Below are 16,410 nucleotides of genomic sequence, written 5' to 3'. Positions count from 1 at the left end.
TCCCACTGACACCAACGATGGGGTACTATTCCTCCCACTGACACCAACGATGGGGTACTATTCCTCCCACTGACACCAATGATGGGGCACTATTCCTACCACTGATACCAATAATGAGGCACTATTCCTCCTGACACCAATGATGGGGTGCTATTCTTCCCACTGACACCAACTATGGGACACTATTCCTCCCACTGACACCAACAATGGGGCACTATTCCTTCCACCCACACTGATGATGGGGCACTATGTCTCCCACTGACACCAACTATGGGGCACTATTCCTCCCACTGATACCAATGATGGGCCACTATTCCTCCCACTGATACCAATGATGGGGCACTATTCTTCCCACTGACACTAACTATGGGACACTATTCCTCCCACTGGCACCAACGATGGGGTACTATTCCTCCCACTGACACCAATGATGGGGCACTATTCCTACCACTGATACCAATAATGAGGCACTATTCCTCCTGACACCAATGATGGGGTGCTATTCTTCCCACTGACACCAACTATGGGGCACTATTCCTCCCATTGATACCAGTGATGGTGCACTTATCCTCCAACTGATGCCAATGATGGTGGCAATATTCACACCTCTAATACCAAAAATGCACTGTTCACTGACGCTAAGACAATGAAGAAATGACACTTGGCTGCAATGTAAAGTAGTGAGTGTACAGCTTGTATAACAGTGTAAATTTTCTGTCCCCTCAAAATAATTTAACACACAGCCATTAATGTCTAAACCTCTGGCAACAAAAGTGAGTACACCCCTAAGTGAAAATGCCCAAATTGGGCCCAAAGTGTCAATATTTTGTGTTGCCACCATTATTTTCCAGCACTGTCTTAACCCTCTTGGGCATGGAGGTCACCAGAGCTTCACAGGTTGCCCCTGGAATCCTCTTCCAGTCCTCCATGATGACATCACAGAGCTGGTGGATGTTGGAGATCTTGCGCTCCTCCACCTTCTGTTTGAGGATGCCCCACAGATGCTCAATAGGGTTTAGGTCTGGAGACATGCTTGGCCAGTCCATCACCTTTACCCTCAGCGACTACGGCAAGCCGGCTCATTTCCATGAATCGCCATAGCTGTATGTCAGTCCGTTTTACAGCTAAAGCAGGCGGTGCGCAGGAGCTGATGTTCGGCGGCCACCCGTGATTGCTCTACAGAGAGCCAGTACCGGGGTCTGTCAATGTAAACAAACAGATCCCCGTTCTGACAGGGGAGTAGAGAGAGATTTACTGTTCCTAGTGATTAGGAACAGCGATCCCTCTCCTCCTCCAGTCAGTCCCGTCCCCCCCACAGTTAGAAACACCTCCCTAAGGACACATTTAACCCCTTGATCACCCCTTAGTATTAACCCCTTCCCTGCCAGCGTCATTTATACAGTAATCAGTTCATTTTTATAGCTCTGATCGCTGTATAAATGTCACTGGTCCTAAAAAAGTGTCAAAAGTGTCCGATTTGTCCACCGCAATGTCACAGTCCCACTAAAAATCGCTGATCACCGCCATTCCTAGCAAAAAATAAAAATAATAATAATAATAAAAATGCCATAAATCTATCCCCTATTTTGTAGACGCTATACCTTTTGCGCAAACCAATCAATACGCTTATTGTGATTTTTTTTACCAAAAATATGTAGAAGAATACATATCAGCCTAAACTGAAGAAGAAATCGTTTTTTTTTTTTATTTGTTTTTTTTTTTATATTTATTATAACAAAAAGTAAAAAATATTGCTTTTTTTCAAAATTGTCGTTTTTTTTTTGTTTATAGTGCAAAAAATAAAACCCGCAGAGGTGATCAAATCCCACCAAAAGAAAGCTCTATTTGTGAGAAAAAAAAGGCATTGATTTTGTTTGGGTACAACATCGCACGACCGCGCAATTGTCGGTTAAAGCGAAGCAGTGCCGTATCGTAAAAAATGCCATGGTCATTAAGGGGGGAAATCTTCTGGTCCTTAAGTGGTTAACTTCTTTAGAAAAGAGCATTAAAAAAAAAAAAAAAAAAGGAAAAAAGAAAAAAAAGAAAAAGAAAAATGAAAATACCCCAAATCTTCGCAATGTTCTGTATATCGTTTGTTTCCAGAGCTTTTTTTTTTGGAGCTATCATTAGATACGGTTTCAGTTTGTGGGAACAAAAAAGAGCTTGTACCTGATCTTTAGCATTCCATGTGTACTTACCGGATTCTGCGACTTTTGATATGTCGACCCCCTGCTCTGACGCCATGAACCCCAGGACTGAGAAGACCACAAAACCAGCAAAGAAGCTTGTAGAACTGTTAATAGCAGCCAATATATATGCATCTCTGGGGAGCACAGAAGCAGAATATAAAACAATTAAAAAAATTAAAAACACTTGTATTGCAGATGATAAAAAAACGGGAGGAAATGGCAGGCAACCATGACTATTAAAGCGGAGTTCCAATCCCCCAATTCATTTTTTTTTTTTTTTAAATACCCGGCCGTAATTGTGTCAACTTCAACTGCAACATTTAGATAATGTCATCAATGCGCTCCTTTTATTTTATGTTTAAATCGTGCAAAACTATCCGGATCTCGGAAGCAGGCAGGGTCGTTCTTTGCTGTGGGCATCTGAAGCCTGCATCTTAATTTACAGCAGTGGTTCTCAACTCCTGTCCTCAGGTCCCAATAACAGTTCTGCCAAATTTCGTATTTTTTTAAATAATGCAGCTGTTGACTTTTAAAATAAGGACACTTACCTGTCCAGGGCGCCCCTGCGATGTGGGCACCCGAAGTCGATCTGTCCTTCAGCTCTCGGGTGGAGGTGCTACCATCTTCGGTAAGGGAATCAGTAAGTGAAGCCTTGCGACTACACAGCCTGGTTCCCTACTGCGCATGTGCAATCGCGCTGCCCAATCCCACTGGTCCCTGCTGTCTTCTGGGACCTGTGTGTCCCCCAGAAGACAACGGGGGGGGGGGGACGGAGGAGGGGACGGACATGGCGTAGATATCCACGGATACTGCGGCTATCTATGCCCAGAAGTGGGAGCAAATACCTGGATCATACAGGTGTCTGCTCCCCCTCCACCCTGAAAGGTGCCAAATGTGACACCGGAGGATTCCGAAAAGTTAAATTTTTGGGTGGAACTCCGCTTTAAGTATTACCTTGGGGAGATGCAGACTCTGAGAATACTGCAATCACTGAGCAGCAAATTATATCACCTGTAATGTATTTCAGTTATCTCGCAAACCTGGCCTGTTAGTGGGTCCTGAGGACAGGTGTCTAGAACCACTGATTTACAGGCTTCAGTGCAGCTGGCTACCCAGCATGCAACTCCCGATCTCACGCCTGCACAGTAATGCAACTGTGCGGCGCTCTTTCTTTCTGACTGGTTGCCATAGCAATGGCGACATTGAAGGAAGGTCCCACCCTGTTGCCATAGCAAACATTCAATCAGGACATCTTGGTCGTCATGATCGCGTCATTTCCGGTATTGAAATCATGCAGGATTACGGTATTAGGCAATTCCCATGGACTCCTGGGATGGATGGCGCCCATATCCCCAGAGTCCACGGGAATCGCCTAGTTATGTCATCGTCTAGGCGACCGAAGCCGGAAATGCTCCAGGAAATAAAGGAAAAAAAGGTATTTAGAGGGGAAAAAAAAGTTGTTGCCATTTAAAAAGAAATACAGATGGGCGTGGGATAGATTGCAAGTAAAAAAAAATGGGTGGAACTCCGCTTTAAAGGGGGTCTTAACCCTAACAGAATGACATTTTTCACAATTTTATCCATCTCAGAGTTGCCGATCTGCTGCAGCCTCTTTGGTCTCTTCCTGTTGACTTGCTCCAGCATCGGCCCCAAAGCCCTACACCTGCTTTTTGACCAATGGGGGACAAGCCTGTGTTAGCACAGTGGCCATACAGTCTTCATCAGGTGAACATTTGGCAGGGTGACAGCGCACGAACACAATTGGGAGACAGGGACAGAGCGTTGTCACCATGTAAAAGGGAGAGTCTGAATAAGGGTCTTCATAGCAGGGTCACTAGGTATTATTTTACTAAAAGCTGGAGGTTTAACCACTTGTTGACCACCCTATAGCAGTTTTACTGCTATAGGGCGGCAGCTGTGCGCTGGCTCACATATATACACCAGCTCGCTCTAGGTGTGAACATCCCAAAGCTCAGATGAGTTTGAATCCACGTTATTTATTTTTACTGCTAAAATTCTGTTTGTCTTTGCAATACTAATAATATTTTTATTTGATCAAGTTTTCATATAAAGGCCGGGTTCACACTGGTATGACACGACAGACTCGACTGCCCTGTGACTTGAAGTCCGTCATCCGTCTCACTTCCATGAAGGAGGATCCAACTTTGATTCGGGCAATGGCAGGCACTTTGTGTCTGGTATGAATCCTTAGGGGGAACTCCACGCAAAAAAAAAACGTCATGGGTTCCCCCTCCAAGACCATACCAGACCCTTTGGTCTGGCATGGGTTTTAAGGGGAACTCCCACGCCGAAAAAAAGGGCATGGGGTCCCCTCAAAATCCATAGCAGACCCTTATCTGAGTATGTAGCCCAGCAGGTCAGGAAAGGGGGTGGGGACGAGCGAGCGCCCCCCCCCCGAACCATACGCAGCCGCATGCCCTCAACATGCGGAGTTGGTAGGTGTGTGCTTTTGGACTCCAAAGCACCTTGTCCCAATGTAGATGAGGACAAGGGCCTCTTCCCGACAACCCTAGCCGTTGGTTGTCGGGGGTTTGCAGGTGGGGGGTTTATCAGAACAGCCAGGGCTGTTGAGAAGAGGCCCTTTTCCTCATCAACATGGGCGCAAGGCCCCCCCACCCCAAAGCGCCCACCCCCCATGTTGAGGGCATGCATCCTGGTATGGTTCAGGAGGAGGTGGCGCTCGCTCCCAACCCCCCCTTCCTGGCCTGCCGGGCTGCATGCTCAGATAAGGGTCTGGTATGGATTTTGGGGGGCCCCACATTGTTTTTTTTTGAGCGTGGGGGTTCCCCTTAAAATCCATGCCAGACCACAGGGTCTGTTATGGTCTTAGAGGGGGGACCCAAGCCGATTTTTTTAAATTTGGCATGAAGTCAGATTAGTTAAGAACGCAATCCGAATTTGATCCGACTTCAATGATATTCAATGGGCTGAAGTAGGATCAAAGTCGGACCAAAGTAGTGCAGGGAACATTTTCAAAGTTGGACCAATTGTGTCGGACCAGTTAAGATGGGTCTCAAAGGGAAACATTGATTTTCACATGTCATGAGCTCCCAATGTCGGAGCATTTGTTGTACCAGTGTGAACCCGGCCTCAGGCAGTGTAGAAATGCAAATCTACACCTATTTACAATAGTTTTACAACTGCTTATGTTGATTGAAGATCTGTCCTGGGCTATGGAATGAGAAATCTCCTGTAAATCACCCTATAAGGATTGCCATATCGCTACTGCCAATCCAAGAAGGGCAAAGTTTAATTCATTTAATGTCTTTAGTAAATTCACTGGATTCCTTCCATACCACAGGGGGATGCACAAGATCTAAAACAGGATCTTCAAACATTCTGAGAAAATACCATTCCAAACAAACCTTTAATATGATTTAAGGAGACCCTGTCATCAGCCTAATAAAAAGTACTAACAAAAAGCTAAAAAAGAAAAAGAAAAACAAACACTTTAAAGTGTTTGTTAACTCCCAAAAAAACAGATCCTGTTCCCTTAAAGCATGTTATACAGCACAGTGCGTGCACTGTGTCATTTGGCCCCCTGTATCACCTGTAATACCTGTCTGATCCTGCCTGGATATGCCCTTCCCCTGTATGCTGACCACAATATATCAGGGCTTCTGAGCCCTGACACCTTTGTCAGCGTACGTGCCTCCAGTCAGCCATAGACCTGCTCTCTGTCTCCTGTGTCCTCTCCTACACCCCCCCTCCCTCTGCTCATGTAACTGCCCCACCCCCCGCTTCTGCTGCTCTCATACTTAGCATCAAAATCTCTCATCCCTTCTATATTAGAGCAATAAGTTCTCCTGTGTCTGTTATATAATTAATATAATATCCATACACATGTTTTATTTACTTTAACTTGCTAGCAAATTTCTTCAAGAAAAGTAAATTCCCTAACATAGCACCCTCTTGCACATCATAGCTCCCCCCTCTTCTGGCAGTGCCTAATTACTCTCTGTCTGGAACAGTTCCGCTGCCCCTCCCCTCCCCTCCATTCATTTCCTTTTACAGTATGTAGCAGCTGGAGGAGGAGTGAAGGGGAATGCTATAGACCAGTGATTCTCACAGGCCTCCAGCCAGTTGCTGATGCAACCTTCCACAGTGCCTCTCAGATTCCATAGTGCCCCACAACCTTCCATGGTGGCCCACAGTTCCTAAATGCCCCCTGAGAGCATTCAGCCCTCACAGTGCCCACTGACCTCCCTCAGTGCTGATCAGCCTCCCTCACTGGCCTTCAGTCTGCTGCAGAGCCTCCAGCCTTCCGTAGTGCCCCTAACATTCAATAGTATCCCACAGTGCTCACCAACCTTCTACAATACCCCTAACCCCCCCACAGTGACACCCAGCCCCATTCAGAGCTTTCCAACATTTCAATCACCTTTTGCATTCCCATATCTTTTGTTGTGCGAGTATAATTTTATTTATTTTTTTACTATTGGGGCAAGGATGGTTCTGATCTCAAAAAGGTTGGAATAGACTGTCACTTGAGTGACACTACTTAGTCTTCTGGGGGTGCTGACATCACATCCAAGATGGTGGTAGTCTCAGGCCTATCTTCCCTGCTTTCTTCCAAAAAGCCCCTGAAACATGTACAATTTATGTTTGGTCGCCCTTTTTTTTGTGCTCAGCACTGGACAGCCCAGTGGTAATGAAATGCGTTAGCCCAGTCAGAATGAAACAAGTTTGTTGGATTTAAGGAATATAAGCAGTGACATCTAAGGAGACTTCAGAGACTTGGGGGCAAGTGTCACCCTGGATATGAAGCTTTTAAGACATTGAGTTTGATCGTTGTCTTCCTTCATTGCACATTGCACTCACCTGTAGCAGTTATTGTGAAATCTGTTGTAGCTGCCAAGGGCTGTCAGCGCCCCTAACCCAATAGCGTATGAAAAGAAGATCTGCGTTCCAGCGTCTATCCATACCTGGAAGGAAGAGATGGTATATATTAAATCTGAGCCAACGTCAAACTTAAGCCGTGAGCCAAAGCAGATGCCAGAGACTCTATAGCTGAATATGCTTTTACTTCTATGCTTTAACAGACCCATGGAAAAATATATTATATATGGCTTAAAATATAAGCAACTTAAAGGTTACAAATATGTGTTCAGAGCAAGGAAACAGTTTAATTACATTATATATAAACCAGAGCATAAAAGATATTAGTGCATGCCTACACCGAAAGAGCAGGTTAAGCTTTATTTGACATTATTGTAAATCAAATCAAAGGATTTATATGGCCCCCAAAGCAATATATGTGAAAAAGCCAAAGTGTTTATACATAAAATGCTAAACAGGTCTCAGACAAGAGACAGCATTCACTAAGTTTCAGAGTCAAATTTCTTCTACAATGGAAAACAGAAAGCTGGGTTTATAGAGCTAAGATTTCCTTGGTCCATTTAATACCGGTCCCTCTTTTTTTTTCTCCAATGCACTTGAAGTGTCTACAGTACCTGCAATCGATTACAGAGTAATGATGTGCTTGGTGTTTTGGGACAGGCACCTTGCCCTTAATGGTCTGCGGTTGCTGGAGAATGAATTTTAACTTTCTTGAGCACCCTGTATCTTTCCATGAACACAGCAAAATCCAGCTCTTTTATAAGAAAGATGGGGTTAGTCTTGCACCCATTGAGGTGCCACTTCACGCATTACCTTCCCAACACCTAAAATACAGATATGCTTCCCAGGTGAACATTACTGTGAACCCAATGCTGGGCTATGGGCATTTAAGTATTTACATATCCTTAATAAGCAGTAAACGAGCAGTAAAACAAGCCTTCAATAATCTCTGTAGCTGCAGATATTGTGGAGCAATTCATAAGCAAAGTTCACAATAGAAGCAGTAAACTTATGTTTCAGCACTCTGCTTTCCCCTTGCCAGAGCACCTTTTCTATGTTTATATTAAAGAAGAACTTCACTTCAGGTTCTTTTACTAAAGGAGTTAAGGGTAATAAATGAATAGTTCTCAAAAGACTTCTTCAAACACAGTTCCTCTAAGTGCCCTTTTAGTTGTGCCATTGGTGCTCCATTAGGTGGTCAACTATAGGCCATAGGTGTGAAAGTCCATTACAGTCCTTAGCAAGGCCAGAGTCCATAATTGGTAGCAAATCCATAAATGGTGGCTTTAAGTCCATATTCCTTGGCACCCCGACTGGGCTCCCACAAGGGGTGGTCGAACGATAACTACAACCTTTATTGCAAAAGGCCCTGAGGGACTCAGTGAGACCCCAATTATATGATTTGTCCTGCAGAGGGCGGTATTTTCCAAAAAAGTGGAAAACCTGTAACTTTACAGCAACTTTAACCCTTGCCCCTCAGGATCCACCAGCTCAGCAGGGCAGCCACAAATAGCAATATAATAAGCTTACATTGAAATATAGGGTTTTTCCAATGATATGCAAACAAAATAACCAAAAACTTACAAGAATAAAATATATAGACGAAAAACAGTTATCATGGGGATCACTCTGGGAACACCTGCTTACACGCTGCCTCCAGATGATTTGCTGCCAGGTCCACTCTCTTGCTGATTGGGAGGGGATCCAATGCCTCCAGAGATATGTGATGCGCATGTCCCAGGGGGCACTGGAAGTGCAGTACGTCATTCAGGCCTAGGCCAGAATGGGGGGGGGGGGGAGAATGTAAAAAATAAATAAATAAATAAAATAAACAGTAAAAAAATAGAGGGGAGTAGTTGTATAGAGGGGAAAGGTTAGTGAGGAGGAAGTTCAATTTTTCAGCTACAGTATCTCACAAAAGTGAGTACACCCTCACATTTTTGTAAATATTTTATTATATCTTTTCACCTGACAACATTGAAGAAATTACACTTTGCTACAATGTAAAGTAGTGAGTGTACAGCTTTGTATAAATTGTGTAGATTTTCTGTCACCTCAAAATAACGCAACACATGGCCATTAATGTCTAAACCGCTGGCAACAAAAGTGAGTACACCCCTAAGTGAAAATTTCCAAATTGGTCCCAAAGTGTCAATATTTTGTGTGGCCACCCACCATTATTTTCCAGCACTGCCTTAACCCTCTTGAAGCAGAGCATGATCCTCTCACTTCGTAGACTGGGCCGCATGGCAGTGTTCCAACATGATAACGACTCCAAACATACCTCCAAGACGTATGTTGATAAATGTAAAGTTATGCACTTGGGGGCTAAGAACATGCATGCATCATACATACTAGCAGGGCCGTCTTTAAGGCAGGGCAAAAGGGGCAGCTGTCCTGGGCCCTGTCATTGTTGTGGGGCCCAAAACAGTTGCCTCATACTTGCCAACTATTCAGGTTTAAATTCCCTTGTCCCTTGAAGTTTTAGTCCTGTGCTGTGTCCCAATATCTCAGTGTGAAGTGCTGGTACTAATGCTGCCCAGCTGTTCCCTATTGTTGTGTGCAGATGACTCACCTGCAGACCCTGTGTTTACATGTAAATAACCGGCATTCATATGTAAATAGTGGTGACAATACTAAGTAAATAGTTGCGGCAGGCGGCATTGATATGTAAATACAGGCGGCATTCATATGTATATTATGCTTCCCTGCTGTGAGGAGATGATGTGCTGTAACCTCTAGCAACTAATCAGTGAGCCGTAATGTGTGCTGTAACCACTAGCAACCAGTCAGTAAGCAGTAATGAAATGCAGTAACTGCTGGCAACCAATCGCAACTGCTGCCTGATCTGATACAGTAAACTGTCTAGCTGCTATTTATTGTATGTCTCAGAGCAGGTGGAGAGGTAAATTGCATGGGGGGGGGCAAGAGAATTTTTGCCCAGGGTCCAATCAATATTAAAGACGGCTCTGCATACTAGGGGGAGTACAACTGGGGGAGTCCGTAGTGGAGAAGGATCTGGGGGTTTTGTTAGATCATAAGCTCAATAATAACATGCAATGCCAAGCTGCGGTTTCCAAAGTGAGCAAAGTAATTTCTTGTATTAGGAAAGGTATGGACTCCAGAGAGAGAGATATCATCTGTTCAAATAATTAGTTAGACCTCATATGCAGTTCAGTTTTGGGCACCAGTTCTCAAAAAGGATATCGGGGAACTGGAGAAAGTGCAGAGAAGGGCAACCAAACTGATAAGAGGCATGGAGGAGCTCAGCTATGAGGAAAGATTAGAGGAACTGAATGTATTCACTCTTGAGAAGAGGAGATTAAGGGGGGATATGATCACCATGTTCAAATATATAAGGGGTCCACATAGTGAACTTGGTGTTGAGTTATTTACTTTACGGTCAACATAGAGGACAAGGGGGCACTCTTTACATCTAGAGGAAAAGAGATTTCATCTCCAAATACGGAAAGGTTTCCTCACAGTAAGAGCTGTGATAATGTGGAATAGACTCCCTGCAGAGGTGGATCTGGCCAGCTCAGTAGATTGCTTTAAGAAAGGCCTGGATTCTTTCCTAAATGTACAGAATATAACTGGATACTGACATTTATAGGTAAAATTGATCCAGGGAAAATCCGATTGCCTCTCGGGGGGGGGGATCAGGAAAGAATTTTTTCCCCTGCTGTAGCAAATTGGAGCATGCTCTGCTGGTTTTTCTTGCCTTCCTCTGGATCAACTGTGGGTATAGAATTTTGTATATTGGATTGTACAATATTTTTTATTTTATTTTTTAAATTTTTTTATGGTTGAACTGGATGAACTTGTGTCTTTTTTCAACCTGACTAACTATGTAACCATGTAACAAGCTGTACACTCACGACTTTACATTGTAGCAAAGTGTAATTTCTTCAGTGTTGTCACATGAAAAGATAGAATAACATATTTATAAAAATGTGAGGGGTGTACACACTTTTGTGAGATACCGTAAGTGCCACCTTAAAAATTAGCTGGAGAAGCAGAAAATTAAAGTGTAAAGTAGGTAAATTTTGAAGATGAACTACCCCACAGTAGCTGCAGCTGCAGAGGTGAGAGAGGGTTTGTTTTAAAGCTCATTTACTGCTGGAAACATTTGTATTTCTGTAACATGGAACCGTACACAAGGATCCTACCTTTGACAACAAAGTACTCAGGCTGCCATACATAAGTAAATGTTGCCTTGCCCACAGTAGACCTGTCAGGCTCCGCCCCCCCCCCGCCAGCTCCGTCCCTCCCCCTTAGCTCTGTTTATTGTGTCCTCCGGTGTCCCATCATATAAGGTCCCCCATCAGATAGTGTCCGCTGTGTACTGCGCATGCGCAGTACACAGGAACACAGATTCCGAAAATAGCCGAGGATGAACGGTGCCTGCGCCGTGAGTCCAGGTTCTAGCTCCACCATCCAAGTGGACATAGAGTAGGATTAAAAAAGAGCCGAGCGCAGAAAATCCGAGCCCGAAGCGTGGCGAGTGAAGCTCGCCCACGAGGGGCCCTCTAATTTTCACAACCCTATGTCCGCTTGGATGGTGGGGCTACCACCTACACTCACGGCACAGGCGCCGTTCAGCTTCGGAGATTTTCCGAAGCTTCTTCTGCCCTATATATATATATAATGGCAGGACACTATCTGCCAGAACACCGGCAATGTTCTTCTCCTCCTTGGGTTCCTCTGCGGGCAGCTGCCAGGGGACTGATCTGCCTGCCTGGTGAGTAGTGTGTCCTGCACTGAGCCAGGCTTTGCTGCTGCAGAACTTCTTGGAGGGGAAGGGCAGGTCTGCTGGGTGCTATAATGCAGTGATTGGCAGTGTGTGGGTTCCCAAATACTTCCCCCTCTCTGCCCAAAACAATAACGCCCCTCCCCACCCTAAACATTAACCCCCTCCCCACCTCTCCACCCTTAACCATAACCCCCCTCCCCACCTCTCCACCTTAAACAATAACACCCCTCCCCACCTCTCCACCCTAAATAATAACACCCCTCCCCACCTCTCCACCCTAAACAATAACACCCTTCCCCACCTCTCCACCCTAAACATTAACACCTCCCCACCCTAAACAATAACACCCCTCCCCACCTCTCCACCCTAAACAATAACACCCCTCCCCACCTCTCCACCCTAAACAATAATGCCCTCCTAACCTCTCCACCCAAAACAATAACACTCCTCCCCACCTCTCCACCCTAAACAATAACACTCCTCCCCACCCTAAACAATAACACCACTCACCACTTCTCCACCCAAAATAATAACACCCCTCCCCACCTCTCCACCCTAAACAATAACCCCCCTCTTCCACCTCTCCACCCAAAACAATGAAGTCTGTGACAATACCCCCCCACCCCCAATAAACCATGTCTTTATGGAGCTGGCTTTGTATACAGGGGCACAGCCATGCTGGAACAAAAAAAAAAGTCTTCTTCAAACTGTTGCCACAAGGATGTAAGGACACAACTGTCTAAAATGTCTTGTACCCTTCACCGGAAACATCTGAACACAATCATTTGGAGGTGCCATGGTCAGGTGTCCATAAACATTTTGCCACATAGCATATACAGTACCATATCAACATTGGCACGGACACCTACCTACTGTAGCATATTGGATAATACTGTAAGCCCTTGTAAACACGGTCGGAGATTCCGACAACCAAATCCGTAGGATTTTGTCCGTCGGATTTTGTCCGTCGGATTTTGTCCGACGGATTTTGTCCGAAACTGTTGTATACACACGGTCGGACGAAGTTGTCGGAAAATCAGATCGTTCAGAACGTGATGACGTAAATTATTTAAGACGGGACTACGTTCAGGCTAGTAGCCAATAGCTTTGGGTTAGGAATTTGATCTGAGCATGCGTGGCACTTTGTCCGATCGGAATTCTCTACACATGATCGGAGTATGTCCGATCGGAGCATTTTGTCGGAAAATATTTCCGGCAAGTTGGAAAATTTGGTCCAACGGATATTCCGACGGAAACAGTCCGATGCAGACCACACACAGTCGGAATATCCGACAAAACGCTCCGATCGGCGCATTCCGTCGGAATCTCCGATCGTGTGTACAAGGGCTATTGGCCCTCCATACCATTATACAACTTCATGTAATCTCTCACCTGAGCTTCAGCCAGCTTGGACCAGTTAGGCTTGAGATAGAAGACAATGCCATCCAGCGCCCCTGGCAGAGTGACTCCGTGAGCCAGGAGAATGATCAGAACCACGTACGGAAACAGAGCTGTGAAGTAGACAACCTGGGGAGAGAAAGACATTTAATATTAGATTCTCAGATAGTAAGATACATGAGAAGGGTTACAAAAGTACCATAAAGTACAAGCCCCGAAATATAACCACAGAGTCAATTGTGGCCCTGGTGTTCTGTAGACACAGGGCAAACCACTTAGACATTATTTGAAATAAAACTAGAATAAATCAATCAAACTAGTAGCCATAATAATGTGAAAAAGGAATCAGGTAGAATTGGCGCTATACCTTTAAATTTATATATTTATTGCCACTAATCCTCAACTTGTTAGCACTATAAAATTGCTATCGTTGTTATACAAATTGTTAAGATATTAGTGTCCATACCCTTTTGCAGGGACCTCCTGCTGAAAAAATATATATGTGTATATATAATAGTGATGACTAAACAACCCCGAATCAGGGTTTGGAAAAAGTGGAAAAAAGTTTGGAAAAAGTGAAATTACATATAAAATTGTGATACTACTGAAAAATTCTTAGATGTCTTAAGATGTTTTGAGGTACGAGCTGCCTCTACTTGGTGTACCCCCCCCCCCCCCGGAAACGGGTGGGGCTTATTAGCATGTGAAAAAAAGTCAGGTAGAATTGGCGCTATACCCTTAAATAAAATGTTTGTCAATGTGTGGAACTCTATTAATTAATAAAATTATTCCTAATCCGTGCAATTGGTTAAACAGTTATACATCCATACCAATAAAGGTTGTGAAAAAATAAATATAAAAAAAATAAAATAATTGGTAATATACACCTAGTGAAAAATACTGAAATAAATAAATAAATGCAATATTATTATCCTATAAACATAAAATGCCGACAAGTCCTTTGTAATGTATTAAACAATTCATAATCCAAATGTTGCCTCGTGCAAATATCCGAAGAAAATCCCCGGTGCGCTTTGGTGAAAATGAATTATATTGCGCTCACCAGATCTTTACCCCCTACTGTGGGAAAACCGCCTTCACAGTGTATAGCCCCTGTGTCGCTCTCTGGCATCTCCCTGGGAATTTGGTTATTCATCCATCCACAGTTTAGATTCTCATTTAAACGTTACATGTAAAAAGGAGGAGAATCCATAGTGTAGTATGTCTTTAAGAAAGGTTTATTGAAAACAGAAAACTACTCACATCTTATCAGAGCAAGATTCACTATAAGAAATCCTCACACCACCAGCTGCTGCTGTGTATTCAAAAGAGGTCACTTCTCTATAGCCACGCCTACCGGTTTCGTCGTGCTGACGCCATCAAGAGCCTCTACACTATGGATTCTCCTCCTTTTTACATGTAACGTTTAAATGAGAATCTAAACACAGGGGCTATACACTGTGAAGGCGGTTTTCCCCCAGTAGGGGTAAAGATCTGGTGAGCGCAATATAATTCATTTTCACCAAAGCACACCAGGGATTTTCTTTGAATATTTGCACGAGGCACCATTTGGATTATGAATTGTGTAATATATTACAAAGGACCTGTCTGCATTTTATGTTTATAGGATAATAATATTGCATTTATTATTTAATATTGCATTCACCTACCTACTCCAACTAAATACCTACCGTAATTATTACAATTTGTATGACCATTTTCAAGCAGTTTTAGCTCTCTTCTTCAGGAAAGATCAGTGATGTTTTATGTGTTGTTTGCATTGAACCAACACGATTAAACAAAACACTCCCATGGGCAGACGTAGGGGTATATAAGGATGGCACAAGGCAGCAATACCATCAGGTTGGAACCTCGCTTCATGTATGCTACCGTATTGTTCTCAGACGTCAGGAGGATCAGAGCTTGTACCACCAGCCTACATCTGAAAATAGCATCTTGCTCTTGCCTTCTAATCTGAGAGTTAACCCAGTCCTTATTAGTATTACAAGGCTTATTTTCCTATTCAAAAGGTATCCAAATTCAAAATCCAAAAGAGGATGGTCTTTTACACAGAAATTCCTAGTCATAATATGAGTGGAACTTTCCTATATTTACCTAATGTAGCACCATCCCATGTTTTCAAACTTATGTGGTATCCTTCCTCCAAATGCTCATAAATCAAATATGGAGAAGGTAGGTTGGGAACTTTAAAGCATATAAACCGGAGATGGGGAAGGTCCGCAACCTACCTTTTCCATCTCTGATTTATGGGAGTTTGGAGAAAGGATACTATATAGGGTATTTTACACACACTCCAGGGAGATAATCCTTCAACAAAACATTCCACTGTATATAATCCTGGAGGTAGTATGAGCACGTCCAGGGAGCACTGCCATCCCCTCCAGCCTCACCATTGGGTTTCCAGATGGTGACACCAGTAGATCATGCCTGTGCAATGTCTGCTGAAAGGGTCACTTTTCTTCTCCATCAAAAGTCCATGTGACCTGGTGACAAAGTAAAAACACAACCGGGAGACAGGGACAGAATTTTGTCACCCTATAACAGGAAGTGTCTGAACAAGGTTCATGGTGGGATCACCAGGAATTATTTAAATGAAAGTTACAAATTTACAGATGCTGAAAATGATTTGAAAGGACCATAACATGGTAAGAATCTGGGTCGAGGGGCTTTTGTTCACATTAAGTGGGATTTGCATTGCCATACAAGTCTATGGGAAAGCAAAACCTGTTTGAGGAAGGTCAACTGCAGGTCAAATGGTTCATCTAATATTTGTCTCTGTGTATAATTAAGCGTGGTAAAAGTTAAGGAGGGAAAAAAAGCCGGTAAAAGTGGGTCTAAATGAGTTACCGTATCCTCATAGAGGTGTCCATAAAAGGATGCAAAGGCCTGGTTAAAGGGGTTGTAAACCCTTACAAACCACTTTGACCTACAGGTAAGCCTAGATTAAGGCTTACCTGTAGGTCCAAGAAATATCTCCTAAACCTATACGGTTTAGGAGATATTTACCTGAAGACAGCCACCGCTGTCTACGGCGCATGCGCCATAGACAGCGGCGTGCAGGTGCACTGGGCAAGCCGCAGATCGCGGCAATATGCCGCGAGTGTCGGCTCCCGTGCGCATGCGCGGGAGTGACGTCATCGCTGCTCCGGTGAATCACAGCGCCGGAGCAGCGAGACCCACCAAGAAGAT

General features: G+C 44.0%; 1 protein-coding gene across 2 annotated transcripts in view; it reads right to left on the bottom strand.

The window, feature by feature from the left end:
* LOC143927538 (sodium- and chloride-dependent creatine transporter 1-like) overlaps window positions 1-16,410 on the bottom strand; it is a 135,687-nt gene that overhangs the window by 30,165 nt on the left and 89,112 nt on the right. For both annotated transcript variants that reach the window (XM_077451661.1, XM_077451659.1), the window contains exons 6-8: window positions 13,195-13,329; window positions 7,032-7,135; window positions 2,199-2,323 (exon numbers count right to left, since the gene is read on the bottom strand). In XM_077451661.1, the coding sequence (XP_077307787.1) occupies window positions 2,199-2,323; window positions 7,032-7,135; window positions 13,195-13,329 (364 nt within the window). The remainder of the gene's footprint in view (window positions 1-2,198; window positions 2,324-7,031; window positions 7,136-13,194; window positions 13,330-16,410) is intronic.

Source organism: Lithobates pipiens, unplaced genomic scaffold (genome assembly GCF_037356315.1).
Source record: "Lithobates pipiens isolate NorthernLeopardFrog02 unplaced genomic scaffold, aLitPip1_a1.2 Scaffold_23, whole genome shotgun sequence".
NCBI classification, from domain to species: Eukaryota; Metazoa; Chordata; class Amphibia; order Anura; family Ranidae; genus Lithobates; species Lithobates pipiens.
The sequence above is the reverse complement of the archived record's forward strand: the minus strand, read 5'-3'. Positions and strand labels throughout refer to the sequence as shown.